Source organism: Rhinolophus hipposideros (genome assembly GCF_964194185.1).
Source record: "Rhinolophus hipposideros genome assembly, chromosome: X".
In the NCBI taxonomy this organism is placed as follows: domain Eukaryota; kingdom Metazoa; phylum Chordata; class Mammalia; order Chiroptera; family Rhinolophidae; genus Rhinolophus; species Rhinolophus hipposideros.
In genome coordinates, this window is record NC_138046.1 from 60,479,841 (window position 1) to 60,501,605 (window position 21,765).

The 21,765-nt window shown below is 39.3% G+C and overlaps 1 protein-coding gene across 2 annotated transcripts in view; it reads right to left on the reverse strand.

The window, feature by feature from the left end:
* DIAPH2 (diaphanous related formin 2) overlaps positions 1-21,765 on the reverse strand; it is an 842,313-nt gene that overhangs the window by 150,875 nt on the left and 669,673 nt on the right. For both annotated transcript variants that reach the window (XM_081043893.1, XM_081043892.1), the window contains one exon: positions 3,179-3,274. In XM_081043893.1, coding sequence (XP_080900019.1) covers positions 3,179-3,274 — 96 coding nt within the window. The remainder of the gene's footprint in view (positions 1-3,178; positions 3,275-21,765) is intronic.

A 21,765-nucleotide genomic window follows, 5' to 3' on the forward strand; every position in this document is an offset into this window, starting at 1 on the left:
TGAAATACATACTCATCCTTTCAAGCTTTTGCCTCTGTGTTTTTTTTTTCCTGATATATCCAATAAGGCCCGATATTTCCCTTCTCTGAGCTCACATAATACGTTATTAACACCCCTTGCAGATGCCTATTATCATCTGCTTTACTCTGCAGTACTTTTTATCCTTCCTAGAAGACACAAAGGTCTTACAACTAAGGAAATCTTATCTTAATTATTTTTGTATCTGCATCTTGTCGAGCACAGCACCTTTTGCAGAAGTACGATAAACTAATGAATGTTTAGGGGCTCATTTCCTAATCTCAGTGTTTGACATCAGCAAAGCTATAATTTGGGTTGATATTCAGCCCATATGAATTAGTCCACCCACAGTGACTACTTACTGTTGTGTACATTCTGACTAGTTGGGGCCCATGTACACCAGTTATTCATATTGTCAACAGAACTCCTGATATGAGAGTCTCCCTTTAAATGTCTTTTGGTGTCTGTAACGGAAACAGCTCACCCGGCTGACTGGGCTGCACACTATCTTTGGGAGCTCCTTCCGAGTTACCCAACGTGGGTGACTCTCGGCGAGGGGACACAGGCTCAGTGTGGAAGATCTGTAATTTAGGCGATTAATGATACCATTTATTAATGTATTCATTTTCTAATGAACAATCAGACTACCACCTCATTTTGTTTAAATGTGGAACTGAAAACACTGCAATTCAAAAAAGAATCGTAGAACTCTGTATTTCACATACCATTATTTCCATCTGTAAGTGATGGTACTGGAAACAGCAAGCAGCCAACTACATCTCTGCTGTCGGTGGTTGGCTCTAATTTCAGATTTTTGGCTATTTCCTCTTATTCGACTTTACTTGGAGAGAATAGCCCCTTTTGAAAATAATTTGGTTTTACTGCTTGTATCTCATCACAGTGAAGAGGAGATTATTGGACAGCAGCGAGAGTGCCGGTGGTGAACAGGGAAAGCGTAATGATATAAAGTTAATGGGATATCGGAAAGGAACCAAGTAAGGCGCCTAAGAAAGTCAACACAAAGGGGGCCAGCGGGAAAAGATGATGTAGCTAGGAAAGGAAGAATCAAAGAGGAAATGTGAAAAAACACCCTGGTTCTGTTGCTTATAGAACAGGGTGAACAGACGGGAAAGTTTTGGGCAGACTTGACCTCTCTGAGCCTGCCTTCCCTTCTCCCACCTGTCAGCTCTTCTACTAATGGCCAAGATGCTGTACCAACCATCGCCAGGGCCTGTCTTCTAGTCTCCCTTTTTCGCTGGACATTTGCATTGGCTGCTGCCACTTGGAATGACTGCCACGGCTAAACAGACTGATATATTTGACCCTATGTGTTCATGGAGGCACCCCGGCTACAAACCAAAGGAGATCCCAATTTAGATTACTTGGAATCAGCACCCTACAATTATGCAGTTTCTAAATACATTCTTGGTGTTTCACAGTTGACAACACTATATTCCCTTAAGTACCAGACTAACAGAAACCCCATGGAATGTTCGCTGTCTCCCAGCAGTCTTTCTAGAGTCAGTCTGAGGTGTGAGACTAATCAGACAGGGACCTTAGCAAAAGTATTTTTAAAATAAACACACTAGAAGGATGATGGCAGTTCTATGAAGGCACTGAGTAGTTTTTACTTACCAGCTGCTCAACCGAGAACTGAATTGATCTAAAAATTGCTTCAGTTTGCTTTTCACTGACTATTAATGATGTGATGGCTCAAGAAAGAACGGTGAAGGTTTCCGTTTTCCTTCAGAGGTGACAGGGGGCCCCTGATGGCATGGGAGATGGCATGGGAGAACATTCTCATTTCACAGATAAAGAGACTGAGGGGAGATGGGAAAGCTGCCTCCGAGGTACAGATCAGTAGTGTTCCTAACATTCTGCCTTACAAGCATTACCCTAAGAAACGAGTATGAATATAGATTTTAATTTTCTTTCCTCCAGTCTTCCACATTGTCCGTGTCTTCATACACACAAAGCAGTCTTATACTCCAGCTAAAATGCTTCTCTATTCTCAACCATATCTTACCTTCAGGGTAAAACCACCCACCAGGAGTCACCCAAACATAATAAGGATGAATATAGCGTATACTGTCTTCTGCCGTGAAGTTCACCATGGCCAAAAGCTGCCTGGATAACTCTGTACTGGGCTCCATTTCTTTCACTGGTTTGTTTCACTGGTTTTGAGAATCTAAATTTCCATTGTAATGGTGTATGATAGTTTCTAGTCCAAATATAGAATGTTTTTTGAACTGTAGGCTATTCAAGGTGAATCTTATTCATCTAAATTAAGTAGGGTTTACATATTTACCATTAATTTTCCTTTTTTTTCATTTACTTCTCCATATAGCTTTGCAGCCCATGAAGAAAACTGTTTAAATCAATGCACCTAATTTCTTCCTCTACTTTGAGAAACATATGAACTAAAGAATATCAAAACTTATTTGAGGAGATGGCTAACTCAGCCTATTTGGATTATCCTGAGAGGAGCTATTATTTACTTCAGCCATAGTGTATAAACAGAGAAGGCAGACAACTTTATAGTTATACTTGAGTGAGGGAGGTTGTTTTGCTTCTTTTATGTTTTTTCTTCCCCTGAGATCAATTTTCATAGTGTGGCTTGGTGACTAATTAAAAAACACATACAAACATGTACTCCAATGCTTTGGGATTTCGGGGGACCTCGAATTATCTCTGCCTCTCCTCTCTTGCTTAACATGGAGGATGAACTGCACTGCAAAGCCAAAATGGCCTCTAGAAAGAAACATTATCTCAGTTTCCTCACATGTAATAGCTAATGTGGACATCCTTATGGCCAATTACTTTTAATGATTTAATTACATTTATGGTTTTAAACCACACCTTCCACCCAAACCACATGCTCATAAAATAACAATTAAAAATATTTAATATTAAACACAGTGGGAGTCCTTATTTCTGATTTTTTTTTTTTTTTGCAAAGTCTACAGTTATCTGAAGATACTTTTACAGGGTTGAAACTTGCAATCCTGTAGATGTAGAAGCCTACTGAGAATTCACACATGAACTGCGATCAATTGTCAAAAAGAAATCTTCGTGGGGAAGGTTTCCCGCCCCCCCCCCTTGGTCCTTGGCTCTGAACGTTCACATTTTACAATACCACGTGAGCTGGAAGGGATCTTACCTGGATTCCTGGGAATCCTCTTTCTGCGGTCTCGAAACGCTGCACCTGATTGTAGGGCTTCTAGAAGATTATCCATCACGCCAGTCTCATCGCCCTCTGGAGGAAAGGAGAAATCGGAATTAATCTTGAAGCAATTAAAGTTAAACTACAGGAAAATAAAGGGGAAAACTCCTGTCAGATTTACATAATACCTCTAAATTAAAGACATATATCTGTTTTAACATAATGGATCCTGTCAGCTTCTGGCACCACACACTACTTTGCTTATTACACACTATTAAGCAAAATTCATGCCAATCCCACCGTTCTTTCAACTTAAAGACCTTGTCTTTTGTATTATTGATGACACGCTCAGTATGCAAATAAACAGTAGCTGATCACCAACTGCTGCCTTCCTGTTAAGATTCTTACAAGATATTCCTAAGCAAGAAACCGTTGACCCAGCTTAACGCAATCAATGCACAGGGTGTGATTTGATGAAGCGGAGTTACACAAGGTTAAATACTGATTGTATTAATACCTTCAGCATTCAACCGTCATCTGAGATTACCTCAAAAGACACTATTTGCAAAACACATTTGCATTCAATTCCTTCCTAATCCATATCCTTTCCCCATTTCAAAATGCTGACATTGTAGAAGGAAAAGGTGACCACATCATCTGAAAGGCCACATTTTTACATTTGAGCAACATTAGCCAGTCTCATCATCACTTTAGAATGCCGCTGTGTTTCCAAGCTTTTCCTGTGGGAAAGAACTGTTAAGGATACATGAGTAGAGTACTCAAAAGATGTTCATGGAAATTCCTAATGGAAACGTATGTAGAACATTTCACCTTTGACAACTCTGGCCATCAAAAACACTTTTAAGATTTGTTAGAGCATTTGTCTCAAGGTGTCAATTGCTAGAAACTCTCACTACACTGTGGATAACGAGCACGGTGAGCTGAGGCCCCTTTTCCCAAATGGCCTAACTGATGAAAAGGACCCTGACAACATGGTTAATTTGCGAGGTAGCTAAATGTGTGGGTCTGGGGTAGAGGATATTTGTAGACAGGAGGGTGAAGAGAACAAAAAGGAAGGAGTGAGGGAGAAGAAATTGTTTCTGAGGCTGTTCCAAAGTTAAATTTAGGACTATGGGGTATCAGATCACAGAAATAAGGTATTCTCTTATGCGGCAAGAGCAAGTCAAAATCTTTTTTGGTAATGCTGTTCATTTGATTTGAGATTTCTTCAATAATTATAATCATTTATTCTGAAATGAATTCTCTGGGACAGGATACCAAATGGAAAAAAAAAATAAAGGGAAACACAGAGGTTCTCAGGTCTAATATTCGGTGAAAACAGGAAAAAGGAAAGCAAAGTAGAATCCTAGCGATGAAGAGGGAAAGCAGATGATGTACTTTTAGGAATATTAAGGCTGTAGACACATCTGAACCATCACCCGCTCTTTACAATAGAAAGAAAACAGAAACCGAAAGTAGTTTGGTGTGGCTGGAATGTATCTGGGAAAATTAAATTTTATGCAGTAGGCACTTTACATTTGTTATATCTTTTAATCCTCCCAACAACACATTGAAATAGTTATTATCTCTCTTTCAACTGGAGATTCTGAAACTCAGAGCCTTTAAGCATCTTGCTTCAGACCACGCGTGGAGGGGCCCAGGTATGAACCCAAATCAGAGCCCAGGTACGAAAGCAGATCCATCTGACATCAAGACCAGCCCTCTTTGCATAATAGGAGCGGAGATAAAATGGACTAAGTATATGGTGGCCAGATGATGAAAGGTCATAATTTTATGATATCAGTTTGGGCATTCTCCTATAAACCAGCATTGTCCAACAGATATGTAATGCATGCCACAAATGTGAGCCACATAAATAATTTTAAATCTGCTAGTAGCCATATTAAAAAAATAAATAAAAATAGGTGACATTAATTTGAATGTGTTAAGTAAATATTTCACTCAATATATACAAAAATTATATATTTTACATTTGTTTGATCAGACTAAGTCTTAGAAATCTAACGTTTTTATTTTGGCACATTTCACTTCAGATTAATGACACAGATTAATCACACAGATTAATGCAATAGCTACATGTGGCTCCTGTCTACTGTACTGGACAGTGCAGCTATAAGCAAAGGAAGTGACCTGATCAGATTTATACTTTTCAAAGACCTGTCAAAGAGCACTACGGTGGATGACTCGGGATGGCATGAGAGAAGGCAGGGAAATAAATATTTAGGAGAATAGTGTAATTGTCTAAGAGATAAAGGACTAAACTAAGGGCATAGCAGAGTGAATGGAGAGGATGGATATTTTGAAGGTATTAATACAGTCAACAGAACCTGGTTGGGAGGGGGACATCAAAGGGGGGAGGAGGAGTCTAGATGACCAGGGATAACCAGACGGGTTTGAAAAAAATGTGATTTTTTTTTTTTGAGATTTTTTTAAAGGAATATCTAAGTAGAGATATTTAGTAAGAAATTGGAAATGTGAGTCTGGAGCCCAGGAGTGAAGTCTGGCCTGGAGCTAAAAGATTTGAGTGCTGTTGGGAGATGGATGAGATTACTCTGAGACCATGTATGAGGAAGGGCGCGGGGGCATACATAGCACGCAATTCCTGAGGATCCCAATTTTTAACAGGAAGTCAGGAGAAGCAGAACTGCAAAGAAAACATGGAAGACATTTTTAGAGATACAGAAATACAACCACAAAAGAGAGCCGCAGCACAACTGAATTTCATGTATCCTTATAAAAACAGTCATTATAGAGACTATGTAGAAAGATGAAAATATGTATACAAACGAAAACAACACAAAAGAATATATTCGTGATTTGACGTACATAATGTGTAAAATGAAAAAAATTATAACATAATGACATTTTGGATACCATTTCATTGAAATTCTTTAATGCTATTATATTGTGTATAGATTAAAAAGATGGCAAAAAACAAATATGACATAGAGAGGAATTAAAAATAAATTCCTTTGTTTAATTCAGTGGTTGCCGTTTGACAGCACTGAACAAAATATGCCAGATCACTGTTTCTGAACCTTTTTTTCATTATCATTCCCCTTACCCCAAGGAGCCTATTTAGACATCTTTTTCCTAGTCTCCCACCATTAAAATTTAATACCACAGATATTCTATGTATCTGTTTATGTACTGTGGCCCTTTGGAGGGCTACAAACCATTGTGATATCTAGTATTTTTCTCTGCTTACCTCCCCAAGAACCAATATTCTTCTCCTTGGGGGTGATACCGCCCCTGCTGAGAAGGCACACTCTAAATGGTTCTGTTTTTCGTTTTTTTTCCCCAAAAGGCCAGGTCTTTGTACATATCACCGATGTATTAACGGGAAGAAATGTAGGTAGGTTTCAGTCCACCGTTTTCATTTGCTTCATGAGAACTTTCAAAAGACCTGAGAGATTTTCACAAAATGTCTAACCCTAAAGAATGAAGGTTTTATGAATATATCGTAGAATTGATTTATGTTTCATCTAGTCTTCCTAAAACAAAATGGAAGCCAACACGATCATTTGAAAGCAGTTATCCTTCATTTTAAATAAATTTCAGTGAATTTAGTATGTGATTGAATTGTGTGAGGTTGACAGTTTACTTAGAATTTCCAAGTTTACAGAACCATTCTTTCTTGCTTAGATGTGATTAGTAGCAAGTAGCTGGGTTTTTTGTTTGTTTTTTTGAATTGTTTCGTCTGTGTGGTCAAACTCAGGGGAAAAAAGTCTTTTAAATTTAGTGTGGGTTTTTTAGTGGGAAAAGAGTGGGTTTTTTTCCATTGAAAAGGAAAATAGCTTTATTGAATTACACAGAAAAATATGCTTTCTTACAGTTTACAATACCTATTTTACTGGGTGAAAGAATTATCAAGGAAAAAACTGCTAATGCTTTTTAGCCAGTAAAATGGTAATATATGGACACGTATGAGAAGTAATAATCCAGAGGCAACTCTCTAATCGCTCATCCTGAAATCAGATCACAGACAGCATCAAGGAGAGAGGCGGGCTGTATGCAGTCCTGTGGGCTCTGTGTGAGCTACTTATTTTTGGCTAAAATGAAAGGCCTGGGTTGCATCTTCAATTTCATGTTTCCAACAGTATTGGTCACTCAGTGATGCCGAACGCCTGCTGATCTCAATTTTCAGCATCAACATCTACCTGTGATGTGTTGACTTACTTTGCCCAGAAGAGTTTGGAGATGCCACAGATTAACATTAGCACTAAGTAACTGATCTCTGTTACACCTCTGTGCCAGATTATTCTGCAATGGGAAGCATGGACTGATTTAGAGGCTGTTCTCTATGGGCTCCTCGCACTTCTGCATATTTTGTGAGCACAAGCGCTAATGGCCTTTGTTCCTTTGTTCTATCGTTTCAAGGATGTTTTTATAGTGAACAGCCTTGAAAGACTTAGTTTCCTCCTCCAGAGCAGAGGGCAGGGTTGTTTGCTTTCAAAACAGATTGTATCTCCTTTTAGGGCAGATGTCAGGCATGTTTGCTTTCAGTCCCTTATAAAAGATTTGGGTTCCCAAAGCCAGGGTTTCTCAGCAGTGACACAAACCCATGGTGCGCACAGCATCCCCCTGGACCCACCTTGGCCTCGCCCTGTGGGAGTTGGAAGGTGAGGGAGAGCAATGCGAACGTGAAACTCACACTGCTTGCGGCACCGTGAATAACAGAGTTCTCTGTCTCTGACCCTGAAGACTTGTATCTTCTGCCAACATGCCTAACACTGAGAGGCTGGCTTGTTAACATGCAAGTAGGGAAAAAGAGCTGACCCTTCACATTTTGGGAAAATACTCTGAGTTCTCTTTCCTTTTTATCAAACTTTATTCATTAGAATACTCCTCATTTCTCTAAGAATCGAAATAGCTCATGCCTTGGACTTTCCCATTAACTAAGACCCAGCTCCAGTTCATTACTCTTCAGAAATGACTAAACTAAAGCCAATACTAAAAAAAAAATCATTTCCTAAGATCCTAACAACCTGGGCATAATGGCTTTAATTTACTATTATAGCCTCCTGGCACTCGCAATTATAGAATGGAGTATTCTTAATTAATGCTTTCTGGAAAAGTGGAGCTGCTCAAAGTTGAAGAAGTTACCATCAACCAATCAGTGTACAGCGAGCCCAAAGAAGAAAGAGGCTTCTTCCTGAGGGCAAGATCCAGCCGTGTGAGATTACACGTATGTAGGTTAAATCATTTTTAAAAGGAAAACTACGCTCTCTGTGGGCTCAGAGAGTTGAGGAAGACTCATAGAAGAATTAGGGCTTCAGTTAAGCCTTGGAAAACATTACATTAAAAAGGCAGACTGACTGGTTTAAGGATACCCAAATCTACACTTATTAACTACCTCCTAGCACATGTGCACGTGCTCTCTTGCTCGCTCTCTGTATACGTGTGCATGTGTGTGTATAAATTTACAAATAGTGTAAAGCACAGGTATGAAGTGTGCAGTTTGGTGAGTGTTGACCAGCAGCCACACCCATGTAACCACCACTGAAATCAAGATATTGAACAACTGCGCCCCCCCCCCATAAGTTCCCTCTTGTCCCCACTATTCAAAGGCAACCTCTGCTCGGATTTCTACCATCACATATTAATTTTGTCCATGCATATCACATACTTTAAAGAGGGTAAAAGGTGTTGAGGTCCTTTTTGAATCAGAGGAGCTACCTGAAATTAAATCTGCATGGTGTGCAGGATAAACCATGAGAAGAGCAACAGAGTTGAAAGGTGTGGGAGTTATAGCTGGTAGGTAAGCTCAGACCAAAGTTCTAAAGAAACTTAGATATCAAAATCAGAAATTTGAATATGCTTCCAGGGGCTCTACACAGTCATTGGTAGAGCTTCAGCAAAATAGTGATGCGACAAAGGTGACCTTGGGGAGAGAAATCAATTATACATAGGACATAATTTAACGTGCAGTGGCAAATATTATTCTGTCTATAACCCTGGGCAAAGTAGGACGGTTAATTTTGGCATTAATGGTGAAATACTACACAGAAAAGTAAAACAGGCTTTGTGAGTAACGTCATGAGTAGTAGTAAATGGAAGCTGACAGCACAGGAAGGCAGTGATAAGTGGAGTGTACGAAAAATGAGTGTTAGATTCAATCTTTCTTACACTATTTATTATGGCCAGATTAAGACCATGCTTCAAGATATATGGATTTGTAGATGACACAAAACTAGAAGACTGCTCACTTATCAAAGAAGAGGGCAACAAAATCCCTTCTCTGGGAATCTAGAAGACCAAAAAAAGTGAAGGCACAGGTTGACAGATAGCTCTTATAATTCAACATGGAACAATAAAAGGTAATAGACTAAGCAAAAGGCAACCCTAATATGGTGAAAATAACACACTGCGCCGCAGGACTTTAATATCTATCGGAAAGAGTAATACTGAACCATAAACGAGTCAGAAATGAAAGAAATCAAACCATTTGGCAAAGCACTGTACCAACAAACATGACAAACACCTGAGCAAACCTGTGTCGCAGTCCACAAGCATCTAGAAAGCCTCTGCCTAATGGGAGGTTTTTGTTAACTCGCAGTTTAATTCGAAGTGGGTAAAGAATGGAGATACTGGTGACTTGGAAAACCAGCAGATGGTAACTAGGATAATAAGTCTATGAAGTTATTTACAGCCATCAAAAGTGTTCAAGAGAATCAAGATATCATTCCAAAGAGATTAAAAAAGGGCATAAATAGAATGTATAAAATTCTAAGGGAAATAATAACAGCAGATGCTCCTGTTTAAAAGAAGATTGCCAAGAGGGAAAAGAGGACACAGGAGCTTGGAAGAAATTACCAGAAACAACAGAATGAAGTAGGGGCAGTGTAGCAATTACATTATGCAGCAGTTGAAATTTTGTAAAACAAAAGAGAAAAACACTATGCTCCCAGGCTGAGGCCTTGCACAGTGGTACGCACCAAAAAGCAAAATTAATCTCAGAGCAAATTAAAGTTAAAGCTATAGGGGGAAATGTTGGCTACAGAGTTCATTCATTCTGTTATCTCCTTGCCAGAAGAGGTACTTAACAATTTCCCACAGTGATGTAAATCATCAGGTCCTGATAACCCTCATAGTGGAGACTGCTCTTCCTTAATCATTGTAATTTAAGGTTAATGTTTTAGGTACGTTTTCTCATGGAACACGTACTGTATTAGGGTCACAAGATAAAGGGGTATTCCACTCGGAAGTGATGAGTGGTGAAGGATGAGGCGATTTCTCCCCAAGTATCTCCATGGTAGGTGTGATCTAAAAGTCGGTCAGGGAAACTGGACTGGTGAGTGAGCTTTCCCTGATGTATTTGCACTTTAAAGAGGATCTTGTTCACACAAATGAATGGATTTCTACTGGTAGAATTTCAGTGAAGGAACGTTTTTGGCCACAGGCACCTTTTTGGCAGTTTGCCTACGGTAAGACAGCTTGACAGTAAATGGTAGTTAAAAAATGTTACGCGTATTCATTTTTTTCCAGTTTACCTATAAACGAGAAAATTGGGAGAAGAAAATGACACATTCTATAAATAAACAAACACCCAATAAACCTGAATGTTAATGCTTACCAGAAAACCACTGTTGATGCCGCTGGTAAAATATCTCACATTCAATATTTTAAATAATTAATATTTCAAAGAGACCTTTGAAATACTCTGTGTGTCTTATCAGAATCAATCATTTACTAAGGGCATACAAGACTTGTGAAGGGAAAACTAAGCAAAAACAAACTTGGAAGAATAAATTTAACTCAGTTCAGAACTATCCAGCAAAGTAAATCTAAGTTACTGTCTGAAAAGGTAAAACAAAGATGTTTTTGCAGGCAGGAATATTAATATCTACCATTGATTGAGAGCTTATTATGTAGGTCAGGCCCTGTTCTAAGGTATATACATTAAATCCTCACACCAACCTATTTTCCAGGTAAAGAAATTGAATCACATTTAGGTGAAGTAACTTGCTGAAGGTCACACAGCTGGGAGGTGACAGAACTAGCATTAGAACCTAGAGAGTATGTCTCTAGAACAGAGGTTGGCAAACTAGAAGGCTACCACCTGTTTTTACACAGCCCACACAGGCTCAGTGTGGTTTTCACATTTTCAATGGTTTCTAAAAAATTGAAAGAATATTTTGCACTACATGAAAATTTCCCCCAATTCAAATTTCAGTCCGTAAGTTTTACTGGAACATAGCCATGCTCAACTCATCATGTAGTGTCCATGGCCGCTTTCATGCTACAGCAGCAGAGTTGAGTAGTTGGGATGGAGACCCTTTGGCCTGCGAAGCCTAAAAGACTTCCTATCTGGCCCTTTTACAGAAACAGTTTACTGAGCCCTACTCTGGAGTACACACTATCAACATCACGCTAGGTACAGACACTGGTGGAGCTCACGTCTGGCCTGTGAGGCCCTAAAGGACGTTGGCAGCCACCTCATCCATAAAACAAGGACTAAGGACTTGCCCCGGTGGAAGGTGGGAAAGAATTATGAGCAGTCAGTGTGAGCCTACTTGAAAACTGAGATGCTTCCATTTAGAGGGCCAAACCCAAGAATGAACCAGGATAATGAAGCAACAAATTATACGTACATTTCTATCTGGATTTACACTGAGGAGTCCCTGAAGTTCAGTTCCAAAACGACAGTTGCAAAAAGAGAAGGGAGATCTTTCAAAGGCCAGTGGGAGACAGGCTTTGCAAGTCTTGATTTCTTGTCTGAGAACTAGTCTTGGACTAACACAGAATACATTTGGCTCCTGTACAGAAGACCTAGCTATGTGAACCGATAGACTTCAACTAGACTGCGACATCAGAATACAGTACCGTATACTATCACCTAACCATCTTCATGAGAAATACAAACACACCCTAGCGGTGAGGAGGAGAAGGAAAGGGAGACTTTCAGCTTCCAGAGCCCCATGAGGCAGTCAAGTGGACACCTGTATCTTCCTGAGTACCTAGCACAGGCCCAAGGCCAAGTGTGGTACGGGAGTGGCTTTTCAAAAACGGCCCTCCTGGGGCGTACAGATGGCTCAGTTGGTTAGAACGTGAGCTCTGAACAACAGGGTTGCTGGTTCGATGTCCACATGAGCCAGTGAGCTGCGCCCTCCACAACTACATGGAAGACAATGAGCCACCGCTAAGCTGCCGAAGGGGTGGCTGGATGACTCAGTTGGTTAGAGCGCGAGCTCTCAACAATAAGGTTGCTGTTCAATTCCCGCATGGGATGGTGGGCTGCTCCGCCTGCAACCAAGATTGAAAACAGCAACTGGACTCGGAACTAAGCTGCACCCTCCAAAACTACCAGATTGAAGGAAAAAAACTTGGAGCTGATGGACCCTGGAGAAACACACTGTTCCCCAAAATTTCTCAATAAAATTGATTTAAAACAAAACAAAACAAAACCAAAAAAAAAAAAAAAAAGGCCCTCGTGAAAGTGTGCTCAGGCAGTTTTAACAAAGCCACACACACCATAGCAACAATGGCAAAAGCAAAAGCAAGATGTCATCAAAATGGTGGCAGGAGGTGAGCCTCTGTAAAGCTCCCCTGGAATTTACAACTAATTGTACAACAACAACTCCACAAATGACTCCCTGCACAGCAGACAGGCAAGACGAACAGGCCCACTACTGAATTCACCTAAAGGTGGGCGAATCGCGCGAGCGGGGCAGGAGGGAAGGGAGAAGTACAAAGACGGAGCCGCGCGGGCGCAGGACGCAGACCTAGCTCAGTGCTCGGAGCCCGCTGCTCCCGGATCTTCCGCAGCTGCGGGAGAGGGAAGGACTCGGACTGCTAAGGCTCCGCTTACAGCCCACAGGGCTGAGGGGGCAGCATATAACACGGCTGAACACAACGTTCACGGCAGAGACCTCAGAGCAAAGACTGAGGGAAGAAGGCTGAAAATGGTGGTTTAAGCCCTCACTGCCGAGCAAAGAACGGAAGCCTTAGGCACGGAGACTAGCCGCCCCCTCCCTACCCTCCCAGAGCTCGCCCCGCCCCCACCTGCCCGGTGCTAGAAGCAGAACAGTAGCAGTGTGGGATCAAAGGACAGAATATTTGCTGTTCTGAGAACTGTGGACCGCAGACACAGATTCGCAGCCCAACTAGTTCCGGCAAAGGGGAGGGAGCTGTGGAAGCGGGACCAGCTGTGGTGGTGGTCGCTGCCATTGCTCTGGGCCACTTCTCACAACTCTTCGCCCGTGGCCCCACCTATCTGGGCGGATCCCTGCAGGAGTAAACAGAACTGCTGAAACATGGGCTCTGAATCTGGTGCAGAAAGAGCTTTGGAACTTCAAAAGCTCTCCGCATCGCCACATGGACACTGCGCCCTGTGACCCAGGCAAACTATTAACGGAGAAGAAGCCCGTCACCTACGGAATCCCCCCATTGTGTGAGAAGCTTGAATAGTGTAGAGAAACCATAGTGCTACCGTGGGAGAGAGAAAAAAAAGGCTGCAGTCAGAGAGAAAATAAAACATTCTACCAACAAGTACTAGAAAAGAAAAGAAAGACCTCTTCCTATTAACCTATTGCAGAAGTCACTCCTGTAGATGTCTAGGAAGAAAAATAATAAATCAGTAATTGCCATGAATAACCAAGGCAAAAAGACTGCTCAGAAAGAAAGAGAAAAGTCTCCAGAAAAGGAACTTAAAGACATGGAAATATGTGACTTAACTGACAGAGAATTCAAAATTGCAGTTCTGAAAAAACTCAACGAGATGCAAGAAAACACAGAAAGGCAATTTAATGAAATCAGAAACAAAATCAAAGAACAACTGAGCATTTTACGAAAGAGATTGAAATTTTAAAAAAGAACGAAATAGAATTTCTAGAGACTAGGAACTCAATAGAAGAAATTAAGAATGAAATAGCCAGCTTAGGTAGTAGAGTTGCCCAGATGGAGGAAAGAATCAGTGACATCAAAGATAGAAACCTGGAAATGACACGGATGGAAGAGGAAAGAGACCTGAGACTTAAAAGAAATGAAAGAACTCTACAAGAACTTTCTGACTCCATCAGAAAGAGCAATATAAGAATAATGAGCATACCAGAAGGAAAAGAAAAAGAGAAGGGAACAGAGAATATGTTCAAACAAATTGTTATGAGAACTTCCCAATCTTGTGGACAGAACTGGATCCTCGAATCCAAGAAGCAAATAGAACTCCTAATTACCTCAATTCCAAAAGGCTTTCTCCAAGGCACATTGTATTGAAGCTGTCTAAAATCAACAACAAAGAAAGAATCCTCAAGGCAGCCAGGGAAAAGAAGACGGTAACCTTCAAAGGAAAGCCCATTAGATTGTCACCAGATTTTTCAAAAGAAACACTACAAGCCAGGAGTGAGTGGAACCGAACAGTCAATCTATTGAAAGAGAAAAATTATGAGCCAAGAATAATATATCCAGCAAAGATATCCTTTAGATATGAAGGAGGAATAAAGACCTTTGCAGACATACAGAAGCTGAAGGAATTTTCTAATACATTACCTGCACTACAAGAAATACTAAAGGAGGCTATTCGACCACCATCAAAAGGGACAATTTGTGGCAACCGAAACATAAAAAGGGGGAGAGTTAAGGCCTGAAGTGGAATATGGGAATGGAGAGAGTAAGAATGCTGAAGAAAATGGAATACTCTAAATATCAAACTTTCTTTTACATAAACTTAAGGGTAACCACTCAAAGAAAATCCAGAACTGAAATACATACTGTAATAAAAGAAGAAACGGGGGGAAACATCATAGAATACCACCACACAGAAATAATAAACAACAACAAAAAGGCAAAGAAATAACGGAGACACAGCCTTACCAGAAAACTAAAGATAGAATGACAGGAAATCCTCACATATGAATAATCACCTTAAATGTAAATGGACTGAACTCACCAATAAAAAGGCAAAGAGTAGCAGACTGGATCAAAAAACAGAACCCAACCGTATGCTGTTTCCAAGAGATACATCTCAGCTACAAGGACAAGCATAGACTCAATGTGAAAGGGTGGAAATTGACACTCCAAGGAAATGGTACCCAGAAAAAATCAGGTGTATCCATAATGATATCAGACGAAACAGACTTCAGGGTGAAAAAAATAACAAGAGACAAAAGTGGACATTTCATAATGGTAAAGAGGACTATATAAGAAGAAGACATAACGGTCGTTAATATTTATGCCCCCAATCAGGGAGCACCGAAATATACCAAGCAACTACTAACAGAACTAAAGGGAGAAAGTGACCAAAACACAATTATACTTACATAATTATACTAAGGGATTTAAACACATCATTGACAGCTATGGATAGATCATCCAAACAGAAAATAAATAACAAAATAGCAGCCCTAAATGACACATTAGATGAAGTGGACATCATTGACATATATAGAGCACTTCATCCTAAAACATCAGACTATACATTTTTTTCGAGTGTACATAGAACATTCTCAAGGATAGACCATATATGGGGACATAAAATCAGCCTCAGCAAATTTAAGAAGATTGAAAAGATACGAAGCATATTCTCTGATCACAAGGCTTTGAAATTGGATATCAACTGCAAAAAGAAAGCAGGTAAAAACAAAAATACATGGAGATTAAACAACATACATTTAAAGAATGACTGGGTCAAAGAAGAAATTAGAGGAGAGATCAAAAGATACATAGAAACAAACGACAATGAAAATACATCCTACCAAAATTTTTGGGATGCAGCAAAAGCAGTTTTTAGAGGGAAATTTATATCAGTACAGGCCTATCTCAAGAAACAAGAAAAATCCCAATAAATAACCTCATGTTACACCTTAAAGAACTAGAAAAAGAAGAACAAGTGAAACCCAAGGTCAGCAGAAGAAAGGAAATACCAAAAATCAGAGCAGAACTAAATGAAACAGAGAACAAAAAGACAACAGAGAAAATTAATGTGACAAAGAGCTGGTTCTTTGAAAAGATTAACAAAATTGACAAACCCTTGGCTAGACTAACTAAGATAAGAAGAGAGAAGACACTAACAAAATCAGAAACGAAAAAGGGGAAGTTATCACAGACACCACAGAAATACAAAGGATCATTCAAGAATACTATGAAGGACTATATGCCTCCAAATTCAATAACCTAGAAGAAATGGACAAGTTCTTAGAAACATATAGCCTTCCCAGGCTGAACCATGAAGAAATGGAAAATCTAAACAGACTGATCACCAGTAATGATATTGAATCAGTCATCAAAAACCTTCCTAAAAGCAAAAGTCTGGCACCAGATGGCTTTACTAGTGAATTCTACCAAACCTTCAAAGAGGATCTAATACCAATCGTGCTCAAACTCTTCCGAAAAATTGAAGAAGAGACAGTACTCCCGAACTCGTTTTATGAGGCCAACATTACCCTAATACCAAAACCTGGTAAGGACAACATAAAAAAAGAAAACTACAGACCAGTATCTCTGATGAATACAGATGAAAAAATCCTAAGCAAAATACTAGCAAATCGAATACAACAATGCATTAAAAAGATTATTCATCACGACCAAGTGGGGTTCATCCCAGGGGCAGAAGGATGGTTCAACATCTGTAAATCCATCAATGTGATTCATCACATAAACAAAATAAAGGACAAAAATCATATAATTATATTAATTGATGCAGAAAAAGCATTTGACAAGATACAACATCCATTTATGATTAAAACACTTAATGAAATAGGTATAGGAGGAAAATACCTTAACATAGCAAAGGCCATATATGACAAGCCCTCAGCTAATCTCATAATTAATGGTGAAAAACTGAAACACTTTGCTCTAAGTTCAGGAACATGACAGGGCTGTCCCCTATCACCTCTGCTTTTCAACATAGTGTTGGAAGTCCTTGCCAGAGCCATCAGGCAAGAGAAAGAAATAAAAGGCATTCAAATTGGGAATGAAGAAGTTAAATTATCACTTTTTGCAGATGACATGATGGTATATATAGAAAACCCTAAAGACTCCACCAAAAAGCTGTTAGAAACAATCAACGAATAAAGTTGCTGGCTACAAAATCAACGTACAAAAGTCCATTGCATTCCTGTATACTAACAATGAAATCTCAGAAAAAGAAAAACAAAAAGCAATTCCTTTTGCAATTGCAGCAAAAACAATAAAACACCTAGGAATAAACTTAACCAAGGATGTGAAAGACCTATATGCTGAAAAGTATAAGACATTTTTAAAAGAAATTAAAGAAGACACAAAGAAATGGAAAGACATTCCATGCTCATGGATTGGAAGAATCAACATAGTTAAAATGGCCATGTTACCCAAAGTAATATACAGATTTAATGCAATCCCCATCAAAAATCCCTATTGCATTTTTTAACGATATAGTACAGAAAATCATCAGATTTGTTTGGAACCACAAAAGACCCCGAATAGCCAAAGCAATCTTAAGAAAAAAGAACAACAGTCCCTGACTTTAGCTTGTACTACAGGGCTACAATAATCAAAACAGCATGGTGTTGGCAGAAAAGCAGACACATAGAGCAACGGAATAGAATTGAGAACCCAGAAATAAAACCACGTAAATATGGACAGGTAATTTTTGACATAAGAAGCTAAAAAGAAGCTAAAAACATACAATGGAGAAAAGACAGCCTCTTCAATAAATGGTGCTGGCAGAATTGGATAGCCATGAGCAAATGAATGAAACTGGACTGCTATCTGTCACCATGTACCAAAATTAATGCAAAATGGATTAAAGTCTTAAGCATAAGTCCTGACACAATGAACTGCATAGAAGAAAACATAGGTACTAAACTTATGGACCTTGGGTTCAAAGAGCATTTTATGAATTTGACTCCAAAGGCAAGGGAAGTAACAGCTAAAATAAACGAATGGGACTATATGAAACTTAAAACTTCTGCACAGCAAAAGAAACCATTGACAAAATAAAGAGGCAACCAACTGAATGGGAGAGATTTTTGCAAACAGTGCCTCCTATAAGGGGCTAATATCCAAAATATACAAGGAACTCACGCAATTCAACAACAAAAAAAACCAACCCAATTGAAAAATGGGCAGAAGACCTGAAGAGACATTTCTCCAAAAAGGACATACAAATGGAAAATAGACATATGAAAAAATGCTCAAGATCACTGATAATGAGAGAAATGCAAATAAAAAGTTCAATGAGATATCACCTCACCCCAGTCAGAATGGCTTTCATCAACAAGACAAATAGTAACAAGTGTTGGAGAAGCTGTGGAGAAAAAGGAACCCTCATGCATTGTTGGTGGGAATGCAGACTGGTGCAGCCGCCATGGAAGGCCGTGTGGAGGTTCCTCAAAAAAATATGAATAGAATTACCATATGACCCAGCAGTCCCTCTCCTGGGTATCTACCCCAAAAATCTGAAAACATTTATCCATAAAAACACGTGTGCTCCAATGTTCATTGCAGCTTTGTTTACGGTGTCCAAGACATGGGAACAACCAAAATGTCCTTCCATAGATGAATGGATAAAGAAGTTGTGGTACATAAACACGATGGAATACTATTCGGCGGTAAGAAAACATGATATAGGAACATTTGTGAAAACATGGATGGATCTTGAGAGTATGATGCTAAGCGAAATAAGTCAGACAGAAAAAGTAGAGAACCATATGATCTCACTGATATGTGGTAAATAAACCAAAAACAACAAAAGAACAAGACAAACAAATGAGAAACAAAAACTCATAGACACAGACAACAGTTTAGTGGTTACCAGAGTGTAAGGGGGGTGGGGTGGGTGATGAGGGTAAAGGGGATCAAATATATGGTGATGGAAGGAGAACTGACTCTGGGTGGTGAACACACAATGGGATTTATAGATGATGTAATACAGAGTTGTACACCTGAAATCTATGTAATTTTACTAACAATTGTCACCCTAATCAATTAAAAAAAAAGAAAAGCAAAAGCAGTTTGAAACCAGGCAGGTATAACTAACTTATTTATCGACCAGTCTCAAGTCAGGAAAGGTATAAACATAAAATTGCTTTTGGTTTCTTCACCATTATTCCTAGACATGCAATGTCAAATCTCCCTTTCATGTCCCTTAATGACATCTTGGTAAGAGCCCATAATTTTTTCGTCGTAGCTTAAATATTACTCTTATCTTTGCTTCAAGGTGTTTTCTTCTGCCACTCCTGGTTAGTCTTTTGGACTTAGGTACCTACAGAGGAGAATGAGTGGCATAATCTGATCCCTCACTCATTCCCCCTCCTCTCTCATGAAGCTATTGGAGCTCCCAGGGGGTTGGGGTATGCAGGAAGGAAAAGAAACAGAGGGAATGTCTGTTAACTGGCTACTGTTATAACCCTCTTGATAAACATGCTAAATGGCTTGCAAGAAACAAAGATCGGTGTTTAGTGTGTGTGGATGTATGCAGAAGTAAGGAGTAGGAAACAGGCTTTGGAGCTACGTGATCAGGCCCCACAAAGAACTGAAGCATCATTCAAGGTACGACCATGACTCTAACCCTCCAGCTACAATGACAGCCCTAGTCATCCATCGATGTTATTACTTTAGTACCTTCATGTCCATTCTCACCTACCCATGCACTCTACCCAAGTACACCTACTCTTAGTATGTTTTTATTTTCTCTTCTGCCATTTGCAAACTAATTATCCTTCTTTGTGTCTTTCAGCCCAAACTACCCAAGAGAAAGAATGAAACTGATTCAACCAATATAGAACAGCCTTTAGGGATAGGACTGTTCACAACAGGCTATCTCTGACAGAACAGACCAGACAAGAGATGGCTGTCCTTGACTCAAGAATCAATCTCTGGCCCAATATGAAAGCAGGGGAAGCTATTCTGTTTCCCCGAAAATAAGACCTAGCCGGACAATCAGCTCTAATGCGTGTCTTGGAGCAAAAATTAATATAAGACTGGTCTTATTACCCGGAGTAAGATTTTTACTGATATATCTCCTTGGGCAAGGGAAGTAAGAGAAAAAATAAACATGTGTGATTACGTCAAACTAAAAAGTTTTTTCACAGCAAAGGAAACCATCAATAAAACAAGAAGGGATTCTACTGAATGGGAGAAGATATTTGCCAGTGATATATGCGAGAAGGGGTTAATATCCCAAATTTATAAAAAAACTCACTCAACTCCAAAAAAACAAACAATCCAATTAAAAAATGGGCAGAGGATATGAAGAGACATTTTTCTAAAAAGGACATACAGATGGCAAACAGACATGAAAAAATGCTCAAGCTCACTAAGCGTCAGAGAAATGCAAATAAAAACCAGAACGAGATACCACCTCACCCCAGTCAAAATGGCTATCAATAAATCAACAAACAAGTGCTGACGAGGATGTGGAGAAAAGGGAACCCTTGTGCACTGTTGGTGGGATTCCAGATTGGTGCAGCCACTATGGAAAACAGTATGGAGGTATCTCAGAAATCTGAAAATGGAACACCTTATGATCCAGCAATTCCACTACTCCTAGGTATCTATCTGGAGAAATCCAAAACTCCAATTCAAAAATCTTTATGCACTCCTATGTTTATTGCAGCATTATACACAATAGCCAAGACATGGAAACAACCGAAATGCCCATCGGTATATGACTGGATTAAGAAACCGTGGTACATTTATACAATGGAGTATTACGCAGCCATAAAGAAGAAAAAAATCTTACCATTTGCAACATGAATGGACCTAGAGAACATTATGTTAAGTGAAATAAGTCAGACAGAGAAAGACAAATACCATATGATCTCACTTATATGTGGAATCTAAAGAAAAGAATAAGTGAATGAACTAATCAGAAACAGTTTTGGAGACAAAGAGGAAAAACAGGGTTGCTAGATGGGCGGTGGGGTGGGGTTAAGGGAGAAGGTGAGGGGATTAGAAAGCACAGTCAGAAATCACAAGATTGCCATGGGGTTACGAAAGTAAATTTGGGGAATGTGATCTATAACGTAAAGATTTTGTAGGGTATCCGATGGACACTTGTCTCGTTAGGGAGACCACATCAGGGAAGATGTAGATGCCTGATCACTGCACTGTACACCTGAAGCTGAACAATAATGAATGTCAACTCATTATATATGTATGTATATATATATATGTATATACGTATATCATGTATAAAGCTACCAGAAGCAGAGTACAGCATTAGGAATAGAGACAGTGGAAATGTAATGGCTGTGTGCGATGTCAGAGGGATAGTGGATGGGGGGAGGGGGTTTGACACAGTGTGAGGGATATAAATGATAAATGTCTAACTATTACATTGTTTTGTGCAGCTGAAACTAATAAAAAAAAATAAAAAAATAAAAAAATAAATAAATGGGGGGGAAGACTGGGACTTATATTACCATAATATAAGACTGGGTCTTATATGATATGATATGATACGATATGTGATATAATACCAGATCTTATATAATAGAATATAAGACCAGGTCAATATAATATAATATGATATGATATAATATAATATAATATAATATAATATAATATAATATAATATAATATAATATAATATAATGTAATAGTAAGACTGGGTCGTATACTAGAGTAAAATAACACTGGGTCTT